At 40.2% G+C, this 14876-nt stretch overlaps 1 protein-coding gene across 4 annotated transcripts; it reads left to right on the top strand.

The window, feature by feature from the left end:
• Positions 1–1058: 1058 nt before the first annotated feature.
• LOC116990507 (angiotensin II receptor associated protein) lies at positions 1059–14400 on the top strand. 4 transcript variants are annotated; one of them, XR_004416565.1, is made up of 6 exons: positions 1210–1532; positions 2917–2951; positions 7787–7898; positions 9206–9419; positions 10543–10693; positions 12221–12330. XR_004416565.1 is itself a non-coding variant. In XM_033048251.1 (6 exons), the coding sequence occupies exons 1-5, from the start codon at positions 1413–1415 to the stop codon at positions 10617–10619; spliced, it is 558 nt and encodes a 185-aa protein (XP_032904142.1). In that variant the 5' UTR covers positions 1210–1412; the 3' UTR covers positions 10620–10646; positions 12221–12318. The 4 variants fall into 4 exon arrangements, 3 of the variants coding, with proteins under 3 accessions (XP_032904143.1, XP_032904142.1, XP_032904141.1); XM_033048251.1 differs by having other exon boundaries at positions 10543–10646; positions 12221–12318; XM_033048252.1 differs by lacking the exons at positions 1210–1532; positions 10543–10693 and adding an exon at positions 1059–1164 and having other exon boundaries at positions 12221–14400.
• The last annotated feature ends 476 nt before the right edge of the window (positions 14401–14876 follow it).

Genomic DNA, 14876 nt, shown 5'->3' with positions numbered 1-14876 from the left:
TATTAATCATTGAAATTTAGAAAATAAGCCCGATTTCTTCAAACTCACCCATTTCGGGAAAAAAGAAATCCGAGTGACATCACAATGCACTTGCAAGGCTGGACGGCCACTCCGGGAGGGAGAGAAGGGGCACTCCAGCGCTCCAACCCCCCTCCCCCCCTCCTCCACCTTCCCTCCCCTCCCCTCCCCTCCAACGTTCGTTCTCCCCACCACCCCCTCCCCCCTCAGTTTTTCCTCATCTCCGTTCTAAATGGCCTACCCCTTATTCTTAAACTGTGGTCCCTGGTTCTGGACTCCATAACATTCAGAACATATTTCCTGCCTCTAGCGTGTCCAATCCCTTAATAATCTTATATGTTTCAATAAGATACCCTCTCATCCTTCTAAACTCCAGTGTATACAAGCTCAGTCGCTCCATTCTATCAACATATGACAGTCTCGCCATCCCGGTAATTAACCTCAGAAGGGCGTGCTGGGGTAATGGGGGAGGTGCATACTGGGGGATAGTAGGTGGGTGTCACCTAAAATTGCAGAATCCAGGGTGCCTCTCGGCACACTCTAAAATGCTCGAGGAACTGAGCAGACCAAGCAGCAAACGTTTCAGGTGGAGACTCTGTATCAGGACCAGCCTCCACAGATGCTGAGTTCCTCCAGCCAGCAGTTTCCTTTTAAAGCACTTGGTGAAATGTACAGTTACACTCGATGCAATAATAGCTAGCTGCTCAGCGATCACTTGATTGTGGGCCAAATGTTCCGGATGAATATTAATCTGATTTCATGCGCGGAGCAGCTGATCTTCACAAAAACACACATCAGGCTGCGGGGTTGGTCAACTCGAGGTTGAACGGTTAATTACTGGAGCAAAATGTCACAAACGTCGAAGACAGAAACTTTGAACCTTGGATTATTTTCGTTTGACTGTTACTAAAGATTAAGTCGGACGCTTCGACAGTACACTGAAACAATAGTATTAAACTTCTTGGTGTCCCAATTTCCCTTACGAGTGGTGAAATACAAGTGGGGACGGGCAGGAGGACCCGGGAGCCGAGGAAGTGCCCTGCAGAAAGTGGCCTGGAGTCATGTGGTTGTGGGACACGTGATTGTATTTGAAGTTTAATTCCGGGAGAAGAAGCAACGATGGGTCTGCCGGTGATTAATCTGAAGGTAAACACTCGGAAATTAACAACGGGACAGGGATTGTGGAGTAACCTCGGGTTTTCAGAGACATTCGAAGGCAGGGTTAGTGGTGCCGATCTAAAAGCGGTAAAAAAAAAAACCAGGAAAACAACAGCACAATTACAATACAACGCCCCAATCAACTTCAGACAAGTATCCAACCCCCCAAAAAGTGGTGTTAACAGTTCCTGACCAAATACTTGCTCAAAAATGCGCACGATATACGGGAGGGTGAAATGACTGGAGAGGACGGCAGAGAAATGAAGGGAGAAATTATGGAGGAAAAAAAAGTGACGTCTGTAGTTCCATTCTTGACACTGCTTCAAAAGCAGCCAGCATGGATCAGCAGATATAAGGTTAATGGGTGAATGTAACTTGGTGCAAAGTGTTGAACGACCTTGTATTTATGTAAGTTTGGACCATGTAGGATAGTTAGGAGTTTGTTTAAATAAATCAATTCCACGTGATATTTATTTTAACTGCTGTGATACATTTTTTTATCTAAGTGCTTTCGAATCTCATTGAGTCACCCCACCCAATTTCATTTTCCCGGTTTATCTGTGGTATTTGCTGTGGTGATGTGACTTTCCACACAGATCCTTGAGATATTTTTTCCTTCAACTCGGTTTCTCCGAGTCACACACGATAGTTCTCGTTTGCATTTTGACATAGTCATACAGCACGAAAACAGGCCCATTGGCCCAACTCGTCCACATTGACCAAGTTGTCCCATCTAAGCTAGCCCCTTTACCCATGTTTGATTCATATCCCTCCAAACCTTTCCTATCCATGTATCTGTCCAAATGTATTTTACATTTTGTTATTGTGCCTGGCTCATCTACTTTCTCTTGTGTAATTGTAAAATTGTGTAAATTTTGTGTAATCTCTTTGTAATTTGATGTTTCAATCGTATATTTTCCACATCTCTTGTCTCCTCTTGAGTATCAACAATGCTAGAATCACCCCAGTTCCTGCCGTTCATCTCATTAGCCTCTGTGTTCAAAGGATATCATTCACAAATTTGGTCACACTCTTTCCTCTCTTTTTGAATGGGCCATGCCCTTTGTGACTCCATAGTTTGTTCTCCCATCTCCATCAACCCTCCCCCTTCTCACGGCATTTTCCCCTGAAAGTTTCTTGTGTCTCCACTCAAACTATCTGAATGGGCGAATCAGTAATTCACTCCAATCTAGTATACTGCATGTGGTCTCTGCTAATTGGAGAAGATTGGGTAATGGCCTTGAGGAAACAGACCCGTTCAGTCCCCAGAACTACCTTAACCTTGCAGTTCCGTACAACGTCATTAACCATGCCGCACCTATTCTGATTTTTCTGTGCCCTCCTGCACCGTTCCAATGCAAGCTTGAGGAACAGTATTTCCTGTTTTGTCTTGGTCCTCTGTAGCCTGTGGGAATTGATTTCAAAGAAGACAGATACGATAATGGCATTTGAGGGTTTTTTAAATAGCCATAAGGTTAATGGAGGGATATGAATCACTTGCAGGCTGATTAGTTTAACTTGGCATCATGTTCTTCACAGACATTATGGGCCAAAGGGCCTGTTCCTGTACTGTGTTCGTAACATGTTTACATTTTTTTTGGTGTGTGTGCACGCACACGCACTATATATATATATATATGACATTGAGGATCATATGCTTGGGTTAGGATCTGTTAATCTCACTGGAACTGCAGAGATTGTTCAGATATACCATAATGACCTGGTTTTGACCCCCCACAGATGATCATCACTGTGCACTGGCTCCTTACAACCTGGTGAGTAATGAAAGTTTGTTAATCTATTCTTAAATCACTGCCTTCCTTTTTAAATAATTGTATAATGCTAACAAATAACCACCTGCTACATTTCTGAAACTGAGAAAAGTCAGAGCAGGGATTAGCCAATAGTCCCTTCGAGCCTGTCATGTTATTTCACAATGATAATTGCTAAACTTGTATAACAGTTGCATTTTCTCTCCCACACCACTTGATGCCTTTTGTACCTTTAATTCAATATATTCAGCAACTTGCCCCTCACAGCCCTCTGTGATTACAAATTCCCCAGTTTAACCATCATCTGACTGAAGAAATTTCTTCTCCTTTTGTTCCTAAGTGTCTTAACTCATCATGAGACTGTGATCCCAGTTCTTAGTCCTTCCACTGCACTCTCAGCTAGATGAAAAGAACTAGAGCATGTTGACAAAACACAAAGGGCTGGATCATCTGAGTGGTTCAGACAGTATCTGGGGAGGGAATGGGCAGGCGACATCTTGGATCAGGACCATTTTTCAGACTTGCTCAATTAAACCACCTTGAAACGTGATTTCATTCTCCAGATTGAAGTAGGGTCCCAACCTAAAATGACACCTCTCCATTCCTCCCAGATGCCGCCTAACAAAGTTCATCCATCACATTGTGTTTTGCTTAAGATTCCAGTAACTACAGTTTCTTGTTTCTCCAGAGCCTATTGAACCTTGGCAGACTTTTGTACATTTCAATGAAATCTCCTTTCATTTTTATTAATTCGAGGCTTTGTTGATTCAATCTTTCCTTGTATGACAGTCCTACAATCTCAGAAATCAGTTGTTGTATTCCCCCTGTTGTTGTATTCCCCCTATCACAGTTGTATCCATTCTTGGGTGAGGAGACTGAACTCTCAACGGGACTTCAGGTTTAATCTTGCCAGGACCCCATATAATTATAATAAACTATTCACTTATGCCTGGATTTAAAAAAAAATTGTAATGAAGGCCAACATACTGTTTGCAACCTTCACTGTTGCTGCACATATCTAGATGTAGTTGTGTAGGTAGCAAACAGTATGGTATTGCTGGTGTACAAAGGCTATCAGATCACTTTGTATATTAACACCTCCTGGTCTCTTCCTGTGTTAATAACAACCTGACTTCCTCCTCTTCCTTCCAAAGTGGATAACTTCACATTTATGCGCAATGCACTGGACTTGTCATGTACTGCATTTTCCACTCACTCAATTGAACCACCTCGGTCTTCCGCTCACAATTCACAATCCCACCCACTTTTGTGTCATCAGCAGCACCAATGGCTCCTTTAACAAGAACAAGTGTTACACTGTTGTTTCACAGAGTTGTAATGGAGGAATAACTGAAAGCAAGGCCGAATAGATGAGCATTAGGAACATTCCTAGAGAATGAGAATCAGAATGTCTAAGTCTGCCAATGGTGGATGCTGGTAGATTTGCAAATGGCTGGAACTGGTGGAATAATGGTTAGGAAAGAGGACATCATTGGGATGGTCAAGGTCACAGATGATGAGGGGAGAGCCCACAAAAGGAATTAATAGTAGAAATTTTTTGTATTAATATGTTTGCCAGGATTGGGTGCCTGTCATGAGTGTAGGACTGATATGAATAGAACTTGAGGCCAAATAAGATGTGGGCTTCAGAGTTTAGGAGGAGCAGAAATTTGTGGAGAAGGATGGAAGTCCAGTAGAGCATCAGTAATCTAAGCCCAGAGGTGATATTGATTGGTACGTTTTTCAGTGGCCGATGGGCTGATAGGGTGGTGGGCAGTGTTTGGGTGGCAGGATTATCAAAAAGATGACTCCGCTTGCAGCCAAGAACCATATTAAAGCAGTACTTTTCAAAACTGAGTGATTGGGCAATTTTATATTCACTGGTGATTAGAAGATGGGACAGTTAAGGGCCTGTTCCACTTGGCGATTTTTTTAGTGACTGCGGCATCATTGACTGACGTATCAGGTCACCGAAAAATTTGCGGCATGATGATGTTTGACGCGCGGTGTTTTTTCAAGTGTCGCAACATTTTTTGTCCCTGCTGGATTTTGGAATGTTCAAAATGTTTTGCTGACCCTGATATGACGCCGGCAGACGCCGAAAAAAATCGCCAAGTGGGACTGGCCCTTTAATGCTACTCACTCGCAAAAAAGTCACTTTATTCAGAGACAAGTAGAGGTAACAACCATTGTTTATAGGAATCAGTATCACTTGGTTTCTCTGTAATATTTTGGGAATTAATTCCTTTTTAGGCTCAGAACTTGAGCAGTAATGGTTTAGCTGAAATGCTAACCCGTGTGGGGAAACCCAACTTATTGAGATATAAAATTATCACTTTGACCTTTTTTGTTAACTTCCTTCAGCAACTAAGTACAGAAAAGTTAATATTGTAATGGTTCTTTAAAATATTGTATAGTTTTAATGCTGAAAGTTAGCCAGTAGCTCTGTGAATCTGATTATGCAGTTATGCTGTAACTTTTAGGTTTGTGTCAGTGATCTGGTTTCAGATAGTAGAGCTCAATTTTACAAAACAATAACCACACATTATGAATTTTGGACAAAAATACTTTTAAAGCTGAACTCGAGCAAAGCCATTTATTGTTTAAGCAGGATCATTTTTAGAATCTGTCCCATCTAACAAAAATTGTACTATTATGGCAAAGGGTATGTAGAAATGCGGAGGTTGGAGAGAGGCAAGTCAAATCTTGTTGCATTTGGTTGCTTCAGTCTAGTTTCCTATTTCGTAATGGTGTTTAAAATTCCACATGCTTCTGTGATCTTGGCTCTGACTAATTGATGCAGGGAAAGGTCATGGTGTTTTCAATAGGGAAGAGTCAAGAATCACAAAATGCCAGAAATGATTCGGCAGTAGTTTATTTAACTGAGATTTCTAAAATTCTCAGTCATTGTTATTATTCATTTCAAGCAAACCATTCAATATTAAAGTTGCAGTCTTCAAAATTGGTAATAATCTGACTCAGCCATCTAGGATGTAAAACAACTAGTGGACTGGTGCGGCAAAAATAATCTAGAATTAAATGTCGACAAAACAAAGGAGATGGTTGTCGACTTCAGGAGAGCGCAGCCAAAGCATACACCCCTCAACATCAGTGGCACTACAGTGGAGAGAGTGGAGAGCATAAAGTTCCTCGGTGTGCAAATTACAGACAGCCTCACCTGGTCCAGGAACACCACTGGGACCGTCAAACGGGCCCATCAGCGACTGCACTTCCTGAGGAAACTAAAACTGGCCTCACTCCCCACCAACATCCTCAGGACTTTCTACAGGGGTACGGTGGAGTCTGTACTCACGTACTGCATAAATACGTGGTACTCCACCTGCAACTGCTCGGACAGGAAGGCTCTGCAGAGGATAGTGAGGGGAGCAGAGAGGATCATTGGCGTCTCCCTACCCTCGGTACAAGAACTGTTCCTGAGCCGCTGTCTGAAAAAAGCTCAGAGAATTGCTAAGGACAAACTGCACCCGCTCCACATACACCTGGATCTCCTGCCATCAGGCAAGAGATATCGCAGCATCAAAGCCCGGACTACAAGACTGCTAAACAGCTTCCTGCCATAGGCTGTGAGGTTGCTAAACAGTCACTCTGTACTCAGTCACCTGATTCTGCGGCTTGGCACGGACACTTTAATAACTGGCACTGGCCACTCAAATCAGCTGCCCCGGACATTTTTATGATTGGTTTTACTGTATTTTAACGTTGTTGTTTTACCTGCTTTTAACTATTTATACTGTTCCATCAGGGACTGGATTGTTTTTAGGGTTATTATGTGTAAAATGTTTTAAATTTCATGTGCGATGCTCCGGTATTCCCTGGGAAACGTCTTTTCATTTTGCACTGTACAACTGTTGCCTGCAAGATGACAATAAAGGTTGATTGATTGATTGATATAGATTATTACAGGTCAAACTCAATTTGTACTGAGTTGTCAAAGTTAGAGTGAGGCATTAAACTGGTTTGTGAATTTGAAGCAATTTTTGGCCTTTGACTGGTTGCTGTAACTCCGAGGATATTGAAAAGGATAACTGATTTATCCCAGGAACTTGCCAAATTACAAAAAACAATGTGTGGAATCAAAAATATTTTTTAGGTTTATTAAGCCATGCACCAAAGTGAAAGTTCAGTTAACACAATCAGTGCCATTTCAGCAATTATTATCCAAGTGCATCTTTGATTATTTGAACAGACGTGGACTAAAAGTGTGGGGTGTCCCCTGCCTTGGGTATTAATGACCCTTGGCAGCTGGGATGAATTGTACCAGAAAGGGAATGTGTGTGCAAGGGATAAGTGTGTGTGTTTGATTTAATTATTTGATGGTTTGTTTTGGAAAGGAATGGATAAGGTGATATCAACTGAAATTCAGCATATTCTGATGTTGCTATGTTGAGGTCCACTTCCTCCTCGAGATTCAATCGATCTATTTCAGTTGCTCTTGCACTCTTCCGTTACTATTACAAAACAGCAAAACACATATTTTTTTTTACCCACAGTGAGGCACTGATCATTGCCACATGCAGAAGTATATTTACAGAAGGGTTCAGAACTACTTGTTTGGTATTCTGAACAAATTTTGTTCCTACCATAGTAGAACAAAATACTCCTGGGAAAAATATTTAACCTCGATATCAAAGGGAAAGTGGAGGAGAAATCAGGTGTTGTGCAACTATATAATCATTAGAAATCTGCAATATTTTGGAAGTTTTCAAAATGTATAAAGCCATTGGCTCTATACATGGTTGAGACTGCTATGCATCCTTTGAAGAAACGGAAAAATTCCCCACAGAAAGAGAAGCTTAAGGTGATTTGCTTTTTGACAGGGGCTGTTTGTCTTTCTGGCTTCCACAACCATACATCTGGAGTAATTATGCTGTTCTGGCCATTGGGGTTTGGGCCATTGCTCAGAGAGACTCTGTTGATGCTCTTGCCATGGTGAGTAGTTCTGTCCTAACATTAGTATTGTTTTCCATGTCGTGGTAATATATGTCCTTACTACTGAACTGAACCCATTTCCACCTCCTAATCCACTAACCTTTGTTGGGACACAATTCATGGATCCTGAGCACTTATTTTTCCTTATCCAAGTATCTTCTTTACATATATGATTGTTGCTGACTAATTAAATGTGGGGGCATCACAGGTGAGCTTATGTCTGCTAGCTTTCTGTACAGTTATCAGACACACTACTCAAAAATTATGTTTTGAGATCAATGTAGACCAAGGACAAGTCACACACTGCTTGAAAGTTCAATAAACATATCATCACTATCTTCGCTGGTTACGGTGATCAGTTATGTTTAAAATAACCTAGAATTTTCCTGGCATGTGGTTCACCTCATATTTTACATATGCTACCTATGTAACATTTGTTCTGTTTCATAACCTACTGTGCAGTGGCCTTGTAAGGTTTTAGGCATGCTTCAGTAGAATTGCAGAGATAATTTAAGTAATAAGTAAATCCAGTGAAGCAAAATGCCCTTTAACAAAAGTGACCCAGAGTAAATTTTGTTGGGATTTAAAAAAACATGCCTGCCTTGTTATTACAGTTGCTGCCTCCTTTATATCAACGGGTACAATGCAGCCAAATTCACTACATGTTACTATATCACAATCTGTTTTATCACCTGAATAGTTACCATGGCTTAGCTGGTAGTGCTTCAACCACTGAAGATCATAGGTTCAAGGCTTGCAGCGGTGGTTGCTTTCTAAATACTGAGCCAACGACCTGCCAATTGCACTGTTGAACACCTAATGAACGTCAAAGGTGCTGAGAGACAATTTCAGTGTTCGGTGTCTAGCGCTAATTATTTTGAAATTGTGGTCTGCACATTGCCTGCATTGTTCGGCTACAAAAACAGTGACTGCACTAAAACAATGTATCAAAGCCCAAAGGGATGAACTTATTGGGATTCACTCTTCCCCTTTCCCTTCTCTGTTAGGCATCTGTTCCCCCACTCCCTCTCTTCAAGCCATGAATATCTATAAGTAAACAATTCATTCTTGGAACCAGCATTTCTTTTATTTCCTGGAATAGTCCTGCACTATTGCATACTCTTAAATTCTCAGCGTGGGGTAAGGATTCCTCCAGCCACATGGAGCCAGGAGTGTAGTCATGAATGTACAATGCAATGAGTTTGGTCGGTAATCTGCCTTTTATTCTCTTCTACCCTCCTCTTGCCATGTTAAGTTAAGAAACTGAACTTGTCGGTTGAATCTGACTTTGTCTCTTTGTCTTTCAGTACCTGATTGGGATGGTAATAACAATCCTCCTGGACATCATCCACATTGCAGTCAACTATGAGCGTGTAGCTGATGCCCAGATTGGCAGCACTAGGGACCAATTCCGTTTCAGTGTTGGCATGGCGATTTTGAGCCTACTTCTGAAACCAGTTTCTTGTCTCTTTGTGTATCAGATGTACAAGGAGCGAGGGGGCGATTGCAATCTAAACATTGGTAAGATTTCAAACCAAATGTTGTTGTCATTATGTTCCAGGGAACAAGGGACAGGTGGGAGCTGATGGCTCTTGGATGCATTAAAGGAATTATTTGAACACCATAAAGTCTAAGATGAATGCTTCATTGTCTTCCTTGCCACCTAAATGCACCCTGTATTGTTTACTAACTACATGACTTGCCACCCTCCCTTCCCCATCCAAAAATCCTATTCAAATGTTCTAGTTCAGTGTGTCTCTCATCCCCTGCACTGCAGGAGCAGCTCCCCACAGCTAATTCCTCTAATAATGCATTGCAGGTGGAACAGTCAAATTCTGGTGATAGCACTGATACACCAGCATACTATGAATTCTATCTCCATTTGAAGGTCAAGCAAACATGTACCAAACATCTTGATCCTATGAGTACAGGTGGGTTGTTATGGGGCCATGTGATAAAGTACCCAGGGTTAATAACTTCACCCAAGTCATAAGTGATAGGAGTAGAATTAGGCCATTCGGCCCATCAAATCTACTTTGCCACACAATCATGGCTGATCTATCTCTCCTTCCTAACCCCATTCTCCTGCTTTCTCACCATATCCTCTGACACCTGTACTAATCAAAAATCTATCTATCTCTGCCATAAGAATATCTACTGGTCTCTACAGCCTTCTGTGGCAAGGAATTCCACAGATTCACGACCCTCTGACAAAATACATTTCTCCTCATCTCCTTCCTTTAATTCTAAGGCTATGACTAGTCCTAGGCTGTCCCATTACTGGAAACATTCTCTCCACACCCACTCTACCCAAGCCTTTCACTATTCTGTATGAGATTAAGAGTGGGATCCATGAATATATAATCAAAAATGTTCCCAGGTTTTGGTTTTGGTAGATACTGGCTTTATTCACTGCCTCAGGCTCTTAAATACTTTTAAACCTTGGGTGAAGTATTCAGGAAAGTAATTAATGGAATTATTCCATGAGCAGAGATTTAGTTTTCATATAATTGTGCTTTGTGTTGCATCTTTTATGTTTGTGTTGCATCTGTTGTGTCTTTGTTGCCTGCTGTCCAACCTCACAAAAATGTTGTTTTCAAAGCTTTATTTTCTGCTCTCTCTCCCTCCATTCTCTCCATCTCAGACCTGGACAGCTCCATTGACAGCAGGTTTACGTGTGATAGCGTTGAATCCCGTGCTTACTGTGGTCGCTCCAGCTGAACCATCTACCCCTGCCTATCCTGCAGTGTGTGTACAATCTTCCTCCCTTTGCTGCAGTCCACCTGCTTTGATTGGTGATCTTACAATAATTACTTGATTCTTCCCAGGCTGCTGAAATGTTGCTGCTACTTTTGCTATATATTATTAACTTGCATGTGACAAAGAACCTGAATATTACATACTGTGCTTTTCATTTGTGTACATTTTGAGTTTATGTATTTGTTAACATTCATGTTGAATGGGATTTTATATGAGAGAGAGTGAGAGAGACAGAGAGACAGACCTCGGTCAGCTTTCATGAATGCCCGCTGACCAGACTATTTGGTTACATCCTACCTTTTGCTAATTTGAACTTTTGAAAGCCATGTAGTAATAGAAATCCAATGAGAGTAAAGTTGAAGACATAAATTATATATGATTATCATAATGGCATTAAATGGCCTAAATAGTAATCTTCAGACTAGTGTGGAAGCAATGGGATAATAGCTTCCTTCAATTATGCAAATTATGATACCTCGAATACAGAAGATTAAAATAAATGGGTAAGAAAGGGAATGGGCAAAAATTAGTTAAAATAATCTTCATTAAGCGTCCCCATTGCGGACATAGGACATTTTCTATGGAACTGCTATGCTACAATGCCAAGAGCTATATTCCACACTTTATTTTCCAGTTTGCTCTATCTATTGTACTTGTGTTTGACGATCGTGTATTTATATATAGTATTATCTGATCTGATAGCATGCAAATCAAAGCTTTTCACTGTATCTTGGTACACGTGATATTAATAAACTTAAGAACCCACAGAGGCTCCATTGCTGAATCTATTGAAGATGAAAACTGATAATTTTGGAATAACAAGGAAATGAAGGGATATGAATTATTGCAAATAAGTTACTGAATGGAAGACCAGGCATCAGGTGCCATTGGCTGCCTCGTGCTTCTGTTTATGATCTGATGGACCTCTAGCTATTGTGGGTACTCCTCCTTTAACCACCTTGGTAGCACTGGTTTCCACTTTTAGTCCTAGAGTCAAGCATTCTATTCTTAATGCTCTGCCTGCACCTTTGTTAGCTTGACTCACTCTTCGTGATAATTCTATTGACTTGTTATCAGTTAATATATGATTACATTTCTGTGAGGGGCCTTGAGAATGGTTTGTAATCTGTTACTGATATTTATAAAGCTGTTTAAAATGATAAAAAACCGAAGGTTAAAAAAATCCTATGAGTGACTATAGATAAGAGATTTTGGACAAAATAATAAAAAACATTATTTTAGAGCTGAGATTATAGAATGTATTACTGGAGCCTGCAATTGAAGATAAAATAACATTTGAGAACAGCTATAGTGTCTGCAGAAGGAAAAATGAATAAAGAAAACTGGAAGCAGGAATGGACTTGAATAAATAACGTATTTTCTTGCCAAAATTTCTATTTAATTTGTTTAGGTTACAAATGGCTTTACTATTCACCCCTGGAGAGATGCAGAGTTCCAAGCTTTGTTGAAGTTCTGGATATTTGGTATTTTCATTTTATTCTGCTGGGAGCAGGGGTGGGTGAGACGTGAAAAATGACTTTTCTCTGAATTGTTCCATGCAGGTTTTCCCGATTTAACTCGTAGTCGAGATCGAACTTCATACCAGACCATTGGTGAGCAGGAGCCTCACCGCCCACCTTCTACTTCCTCAGAGACAAAGATTACTGTCCCAGGCTATTAACTTAGTTTAATATGCTACCAAAAGAAAACTTGTATAAACATCTTGTGCCTTAGATTCAGTAACCACCTACTTCTGAATGTTGTGTGTGTGCGCTTTGGTCAAATTGTCAGTGTTCGGTGCCTGGACCTCTGTTTATGTCATCCAGATGGTAACATTACAATAATGACCATCCACAAAAAAAGCAATCTTGCCTGTGACAATACCATCTGGAGTTGAAGATTGCAGATTGGAACATCATAAGAAAAATTCTTATCCTGGTGAATTCAAATGTGGCTATTAGGTCACAATTGAATAACTTACTTTCAGGGCATTACAGATTTGATTAAATTAAAGCTCTTGTAAGTCTCTCTGAGGTTTAGAGCCAGTACTTGCTGTAGTTATACTTGGCATTAATGACTAAAGGGTTGAAGATGATTTGCCTCATTCCTTTATGAAAAGGCTTTGGAATAGCAGACATGACTGCTGTCGACTGTAATTTTTCTAAGTTTACTAACATACCTTTCTTTGCGGATAATGGATCTTCAGTGTAATGGAATGTAATAACAATGAGCTACAGAGCCTGGTTCGTACCAAACATAGACACAAAATGCTGGAGTAACATAGCATCAACATAACGTAGGTCAGGTAGAATCTCAGGAGAAAATGGACAGTTGTAATTTCAGGTTGGGACCCATCTTCAGTCTGAAGAAAGATCCCGTCCCGAAACGTCACTTGTCCATTTTCTCCGGAGATGCTGCCTGAACTGCTGAGTTACTCCAGCATTTTGTGTCTATCTTGAGCATAATGGATATGGAGGTTGTGGTATATGAAAAATATTCAGGAGGTGAGCAGCTTTTGCTGTTTAATATTGAAGTTGCTTTATTAGCAGGTTTAAATGTGACCAATTGCACCCTTGAATATAATTGATTCAGTTACACAACATTCAATTAATAGCATTAACAACAGAAAATGCTGGAAAAACAGTACATTAGGCAGCATCTGTGCAAAGAGAAATAGTCAACATTTCGGATGAGACCAGTGTTTAGCTTTTTGTGATGGTACACCGCGCCAGCACCTCTAAGTTTAAAAACTAAATTGGTGTACTGCAGCCAATAGCGCTGTATGAACTGTTATATGTATAACTGTTAGATGTCTATTAAAAAAAAATGTATAAAGACCCTTTGTCGGAATCAGCTGATGGGGATTTATCTACCTGCAAATCGCTGCAAGTGTGATATAAATCAGTTTCTGAAACATGGTTGTTTAAAAATTGTACTAACATTGAACAATAAGTTTTGTAACTTCTGTAATTTTGCCTTGATAAATATAATCTCGCCCAAGATTGGGTAGAGTGTAATACTGATTTGAATCGGAATACTGTTAACAATATTATGGTCCCAGGATTTAGCCCGAGGGGTTTCAGGAATCATATAGTTGTGATACCAAGTGACTTCTCTCTCCAAGAAAGTAGCAACTTGCCATTTTATAATTGAAGGTCTGGTTTCCACACAGTAACATTGGTAGAAATCATATAACTCTCCCATTTCATGAAGGTGTGGAATCAGTAATAACATTGCAATAAAGGAGAGGGACTCATTCCCTCCAAGACATTTCCTGTCCACAAGAAGATGGGGCTTGGATTATGTTCACATTTTGAATATAAATATGTAGTGTAAAATATTAAAGTAATTGACTTTAAAAAGCTGAAACTTCTTATTTTGTATAATTGCTTATTTATACATGTAACAGGAAGTAACTGGCGAGCACCAGTGCATGCAACTATCAAGGATCCGCTGTATTGTTTGTTGAAAATGGCATACAGTGAATGATAATTTCCATAATAGCCATTCTTCCATTCCCACATTCAGTTGGTTGCTATTCTCAACAAGTAATCTTATTGCTATGCAACCAAGAAACCAGGTATCAGTATTGGCCTTGGTATTTATGGCTGAACATTTAATTCCAAATCCCAATGTGTAATTCAGTTCTATTTTGTGCCATTTATTCTGAATTGACTACCTTTTTTTGCATACTTATTGTTAAATACATTATTATTGCCAATAAACTTGATTAAACTCATCAGGCTGCAGTGAATGAATCTCTGAATCAAGGTTATTAAATACAATGCAGAACAACACATGTTTTAACATCTAAACCATATGGACTGGTTGCATTAAGTTTTCTTCAACAGTACGAATTCCTGAATTTTAGGAAACCTAAACCATAACAAGGTATGGATGTGGACCATTTAAAAAAATGCATAACACTGATGATATTAGAATGAATGTTCATGTATGTGAGCTTTCTTGACATCAAGGCAGCATTTGATGAAGACATAAAGGATCCCATGGTAAAACTGGAGTTGCTGGTAATCAAGGGGTAAAAATGACAATATTTGGATACTGTATCTACGGGTGGCTGCTCGGCGAGTACTTCTTCTTGTGTATGGCGTGCGCAGCCTAAAGTTGTAGGACAACTTGTTCTATTTGATTGTGCACACCAGGTTGATTGCATTCAATAACCTATCTTCCACCATGAGATCAGACGTGGGGATATGT

This window comes from Amblyraja radiata, chromosome 31 (genome assembly GCF_010909765.2).
Source record: "Amblyraja radiata isolate CabotCenter1 chromosome 31, sAmbRad1.1.pri, whole genome shotgun sequence".
In the NCBI taxonomy this organism is placed as follows: Eukaryota; Metazoa; Chordata; class Chondrichthyes; order Rajiformes; family Rajidae; genus Amblyraja; species Amblyraja radiata.
This window is presented reverse-complemented; position numbering and strand designations above follow the sequence as displayed.

Coding starts and splice junctions, on each gene's coding strand:
- LOC116990507 (XM_033048250.1), top strand. CDS start 1,413: ATGACTGGAGAGGACGGCAGAGAAATGAAGGGAGAAATTATGGAGGAA. Junction 1,533..2,916: donor CATGGATCAGCAGATATAAG/GTTAATGGGTGA, acceptor GACCCCCCACAG/ATGATCATCACTGTGCACTG. Junction 7,899..9,205: donor CTGTTGATGCTCTTGCCATG/GTGAGTAGTTCT, acceptor TTTGTCTTTCAG/TACCTGATTGGGATGGTAAT.